We start from the raw sequence: 6,072 nt of genomic DNA, 5'->3' as shown, positions 1-6,072 counted from the left end.
TTGTAGTGTTTTTGTAATAATGAATATAATTTGGTTAATAAGGTTAAATACATATCAAACCTAAAGAGTAACCATAAATAAACTAAGTTTCAATATCAAAATAATATATTTATTTCTACTTACAAAGTTATGTCTTTAACTTTTAACATTTTATACTTAATTAATTAGATTGAATATGTTGTTGTATGTAAACCATTACCAGTTTAAAGCTACAACTTTTGAACAATTTGGATAAAATACTTCAATTGTTATTAAATATAAAATTACATGGTCAACTTAAATATAAATTTTAGTTCCACTTAAAAAACCCAAACAGTATTTTTTGAATAATTAAAAGTGATAAATTATAGTGCTAAATTCAAAAACTAAATTGTAATCTTAATTTAACTAAAATATTTCCTAAAAATATTTTTATAATCATTAAAAGTTTTCAAATAAGTAGCTTAAAATAACTTACAATAACAATAATTAAAAATAACTCTATATAAATAATTATATTGTTACTTTTAAAAATAATAAACAATATTTGATGTTTTAAATAATTACATGATAGAAATTAAAACGTTAACAAAATAAATTTTAAAAAATTAGTTAACAATAACAACAGCTATAAATTACATTAAACCATATATTATTTTTTATTTTCATTCATGAGTAACCCACATGTAGAGGTTATTTAAACGATCATGATTATGTAGTTTTAATAGATGTATATATTATCATTTAATTTAAATTAATCAATATATTATATCAACTTAGTATACGAATTATTATATCAAATTTAACAACAACGTTATTGTTATATTTTAAAAAACATATATTTGTAAAGATTTCAACAATATATGTGCTTCTGCACAACACACGACCATTCGCCTAGTTTTCTTATATGAGAGAGAGAGAGAGAGAGAGAGAGAGAGAGAGAGAGAGATTGGTGTTATAAGTGTGTTTCAAACAATAATTAGCAAATAGTCCCTTATGTGATTAACGAATAACCAATAATTAACAAATAGCCCTTATTGGTGTGAATCAAATAATTAGCAAATGAGAAATTAAATATCTTTTTATTTTTTGTTCATATAAATTTTCCTATCCAATTAAATAGTGACATATGTAACATTTAATGCACATTTAATGATATTTTAATATATTAATATGACACATGTTATCATTTAATTTGGTAAGAGGATTTGTAAAAACAAAAATAAAAGAATATTTATTTTTTTCTAAGCAAATAGCCCTTATGTGATTAGTCACATTTACACAACTACTATAATGTGTAAATATTTAAAAAAAACGTCTTATTGTCTTAATTTTTTTTAAATATTTGTACGTCTTCGGAAATTTTGAGCTCCTTTACTTCATTAAGACAATTCGAAAATCAGTAAAAGAAGTTGGAAAATCAATTTCATCTTAAAATTTTTAAAAATATGTGTATGAGAATAAGATTTCTTTTTGAAAAGAATAAATTACACGAATGGTCCCTATGGTTTAGGGTAATTTGCACGTTTGGTACCTAACTTATTTTTTTAACTCGGAATGTCCCTACAGTTTGTTTTTGTTACATGTTTGGTCCCTGTCTTGCCTAAAAAAACTATTTTGCCATTGATTTTTTAATTTATTTAAATAAACACACCCCCAACTTCATTCCCCTCACCTTATCTTACCTACCCTATCAATTTTCTCTATTTAAATAATATTCTTTTTAGGTAAGATAGGGACCAAACACGTGACAAAAACAAATAGTAGGAACCAAACGCGTAACAAAAACAAACAGTAGGGACTTTCCGAGTTAAAAAAACTAGTTAGGGACCAAACGCGTAAATTACCACAAACCATAAGGACCATTCATGTAATTTACACTTTTGGAAGCGATTGAGAGCTTCTAGCTTTTAGCTTTTAATAAAACGCTCTACTTTAAACAAAAAGCTTCGTTTGACAGTACGAACGTTTAGTTTTTAATTTTAACAAAACGCTCCGATTCTAAAAACTACTTAATGTAGCGTTTAACAAAACGTTCATGAGCTTTTGAAATCAATTTCCATAATTATCCTTAAAAATATATTTATATATTTATTTATTTTTAATCAATTGTTCTTTTATTTAGTTTTATATATTTCAAAAGCTTCCAGCTACTTTTGCCAAACATTTATATAATAAATAAAAGTTACAACTTCCCGCTACCAGCTACTTGCTACACGCTACCCCGCTACCTGCTATACGCTACCAGCTACCCGCTTCCAGCTAACAGCTAATTTTGCCAAAGACAGGTTATTTTTCAATTCGCAGTATATGGTCATTATATCGGACAGTTTTTTTTTCGCCATTAGTTAAATAGTCCTTTATCAAAATGTAGTGAATTGAAAGAAAAAAATTGCCAATTCTATTGAATTTTTTTGTAGGAAGGCATAGGGGTAGGTTCTCGCTATATCAAAATCATTCCATGTATAAAACGTTGTCTAAATTGGTGATCTGCTTTGAGAATTGATTTCGATTATCAACAGTCAACTTCAACGTTTTCTCACTTATATTTATATTCCATCATCACCCATCGTCTTCTTCCTGTCTTCCTCTGATCCTCTCAGCTACTCATCGCATTCAGATCTCCGATTCCAAGCAAATAATGGCTGAAACACCGCCGTCTGCCGACAATCCAACTCTCTTTTCTCCATTCAAGATGGGCAAGTTTAATCTCTCTCACAGGTCCGTTGTTTCTATCCTTTCTTCTCTTCACTTTCTAATCATAAATCCGTCCCCCCTATAAAAGTCCTTCAGATTTTGAGCTTGATCCAGTCTTGACCGATCACTATACCGTGTTTTGGTTGTAGGGTGGTGTTAGCTCCGATGACGCGGTGTAGGGCGTTAAATAGCATACCGAATCAAGCTCTGGTGGAGTATTACAGGCAGAGAGCAACCGCCGGTGGGTTTCTCATCACGGAGGGGACAATGATCTCTCCTACCTCCGCCGGGTAATTTCGCTATTCCTTTTGTTCTTCAAGGGTGTTTTAGTAAATCAACATTCCAACATAATTCACCGGGACAAACCATATAAAACCGCCACGTGGCAATTCTTAGTTCCTTACATAGTGCTTTGTGGGACCTGCAGTATAGACTATTATTAAAGTCACACCATTATTAAAGTCACATTCTCTTTATAACCACTTTATAAAGTCTTTATAACTAAAAAATGTGTTTTTTTCGTTGTACTTTATAGTTAGATTAGATGCATAATGTGGATCTTATGAACCATTAAACAATGATACAAGCTACTTGTGTTCTAAAGTTAAAGATGCCATTTTGATTCTTAATTTAAAAAACCCATTTGGTTTAGGAATACCCCTTTATTCATCGATCATTATAAAGCCCAAATTAACGATCTTTCTGGTAAAAAAAAACCCAATTTGGTGATCAGGTTCCCTCACGTACCAGGTATATTTAATCAAGAACAAGTTGAAGCTTGGAAGAAAGTCGTGGATGCAGTTCATGAAAAAGGCGCTGTGATCTTTTGTCAATTATGGCATGTCGGCAGAGCATCCCACCAAGGTACGCTTTCTTCCATCTAAAAGTCTCAAAATCTCAACATTTTGATTTTTGAACCTAAATTCGAATCGAAAGTGATCATTGTGTTGAACAAACAGTATATCAACCTAATGGGGTTGCACCAATATCATCTACAAGCAAACCCATATCGAAAAAATGGAGAATTTTAATGCCCGATGGGACCCACGCTCAATATCCAAACCCTCGACCACTCGCTACCCATGAAATACCAGAGGTGGTGGAAGACTATCGTCTGGCAGCAATTAACGCCATTGAAGCAGGTTTTGATGGAATCGAGATTCACGGAGCCCATGGTTATCTTCTCGATCAATTCATGAAAGATGGCATCAATAATCGAACCGATGAATATGGTGGATCTTTAGCAAACCGATGCAAATTCTTACTGAAAGTGGTGAAATCGATAGCTACAGCCATTGGTGCAGATAAAGTCGGTGTTAGAATCTCACCAGCTATTGACCATTTAGACGCCATGGATTCTGACCCACGTAGCTTAGGGCTTGAAGTAATTGAAAGACTGAATAAACTTCAGGTTGAATTAGGGTCAAAGTTGACTTATCTTCATGTGACTCAACCAAGGTACACGGCTTATGGTCAAACAGAAGCTGGAAGCCATGGAAGTGAAGAGGAAGTTGCTGAGTTGATGAAGATATGGAGAAGGGCATTTATGGGAACTTTTGTTTGTAGTGGTGGGTATACTAGAGAGCTTGGGATTGAAGCTGTGGCTAAAGGGGATGCTGATTTGGTGGCTTATGGAAGGCTTTTTATATCGAATCCGGATTTGGTTTTGAGACTCAAGGTTAATGCACCTTTGAATAGGTATGTTAGGGCTAGTTTTTATACACATGATCCTGTTGTAGGGTACACTGATTACCCTTCACTTGAGAAAGGAAATGGGAATCTTGAGAGGTTGTCACGCATGTAGTTGTTTGTGGTTATAATGATTATAATTGATATGTAATATGTGTTTTATTGATTAATGTGAAAGTTTGCTTATGAATGAAATAAGTATTTCTTTTTGCATATTCACTATTGTTAATTTTGTATGCTCTTTTGAAAGTTTCTCTATAATTTCTTTCTTCCTGACGGATGAAACTTGTTTTGAAATCTGAGTTCTTGTGTTTGTTAATATTGTCTATTTATGGGTCATTATAGTGGTCCATGTAATCAAAGGTGAAGAGTAACTCCCTTGTCATTTAGACATTTACTATAGTCTATTCTTCACTTTTGCAAAGTCACACTACTAGAAACATGGGTTGTAGCGATGGACTAATCTGTGGCTAAAAAACATTTGCGACAGATCAAAGACAGACTTACTCGATAGCCAAATTAAGCATGGCTAATGACTTAGCGAGGGATTTAGCGACGGATTAGTTTTTTCTTGTGACGATCTTAGCGACGGATTAGTTTTTTCTTGCGACGACCTTAGCGACAGAATATCCATCGCAAATTGGTCACTTAATACAATTATTTAGGATAACGGCGACAAAACTTAATGACAATATTCGGTCGCTAACCCCTAGCAAACCTCTTTATCTGTTTTCTAATCCCGTAGCTAATCCCTCGCAAATTTAAGATGTGATTGTTTTTCTTTCCATCGCTAATCCCTCACAAATATATGATAACAAAAATTTTAATTTTTTATTTTTTATGAATCTAAACAAAAAATACCACAAATATCAAATAATTATACAATCCCAAACCAAACATTAATATTTAAATGCCAAAAACATCTAATAACTATACAATCTAAAACCAAAAATTAACATTAAAATATCAAAAACAACAACTATCAAAGTTTACCAATAACATCCAAAAGCATCTAATATCAAAGTTTAACAATCCTTGATAACTTGCGCCCAATATAAGGATCGAAATAGAACTGAATTCAAGTTCCCGTTTAATCTCATGGAACTAGGCGAACCAAGTTCCACTTACTTTTTAGTGCAATGGAAGGAAAGAAAATATTGTGTTTGAATTGGTCTTCAAAAACTATCAGCCACACCAAAATTAACATCTCATTTAGCATATATATATATATATATATATATATATATATATATATATATATATATATATATATATATATATATATATATATATATATAAAGAACTAACATTCATGGTCTCTAGGTCTTTCCATGTGCCCTTCTCGGATTGCCTATAACTGCCTTTATCAAGACCTGTACCACAATAACTCTGAAATCAATCATGTAAACAGAGTCATAGATGAAAGAACAGAGCACTTGGAACCTGTTTGGTGTGCATTAGATTGGTATCAATGAGACAAAATTTGCAATTTTTGTCCCATCCGGAAAGGTGAAAAAGACAGAAATGTCCTCATACTCATCATCCAAAGTTCCACCAGAACAAAAAGGTCCTAAAGATGAAACATTGTCAATGCCACCAAACAAGCACCAGAGGCCACACTGGGTGGATATTGCTCACATAACATCATCCAATCAATGCCAACCATGTAGTTTGAAAAAACAACAATGAGCACATTCCCCTAATAAA

The 6,072-nt window shown here is 32.3% G+C and overlaps 1 protein-coding gene across 1 annotated transcript; it reads left to right on the top strand.

Moving 5' to 3' along the window:
• The first annotated feature begins 2,329 nt into the window (after positions 1-2,329).
• LOC111892511 (artemisinic aldehyde Delta(11(13)) reductase) lies at positions 2,330-4,578 on the top strand. Its single transcript, XM_023888555.1, has 4 exons — positions 2,330-2,700; positions 2,826-2,966; positions 3,410-3,540; positions 3,636-4,578. The coding sequence occupies exons 1-4, from the start codon at positions 2,621-2,623 to the stop codon at positions 4,478-4,480; spliced, it is 1,197 nt and encodes a 398-aa protein (XP_023744323.1). The 5' UTR covers positions 2,330-2,620; the 3' UTR covers positions 4,481-4,578.
• Positions 4,579-6,072: the final 1,494 nt, after the last annotated feature.

This window comes from Lactuca sativa, chromosome 5 (genome assembly GCF_002870075.4).
Source record: "Lactuca sativa cultivar Salinas chromosome 5, Lsat_Salinas_v11, whole genome shotgun sequence".
Lineage (NCBI taxonomy): Eukaryota > Viridiplantae > Streptophyta > Magnoliopsida > Asterales > Asteraceae > Lactuca > Lactuca sativa.
The sequence above is the reverse complement of the archived record's forward strand: the minus strand, read 5'-3'. Positions and strand labels throughout refer to the sequence as shown.

Bases quoted from the DNA above. Each gene is read 5' to 3' on its own strand.
- LOC111892511 (XM_023888555.1), top strand. From the start codon at position 2,621: ATGGCTGAAACACCGCCGTCTGCCGACAATCCAACTCTCTTTTCTCCA. The intron at 2,701-2,825 runs GTCCGTTGTTTC...TTTTGGTTGTAG, and splicing joins AAGTTTAATCTCTCTCACAG to GGTGGTGTTAGCTCCGATGA. The intron at 3,541-3,635 runs GTACGCTTTCTT...TTGAACAAACAG, and splicing joins CGGCAGAGCATCCCACCAAG to TATATCAACCTAATGGGGTT.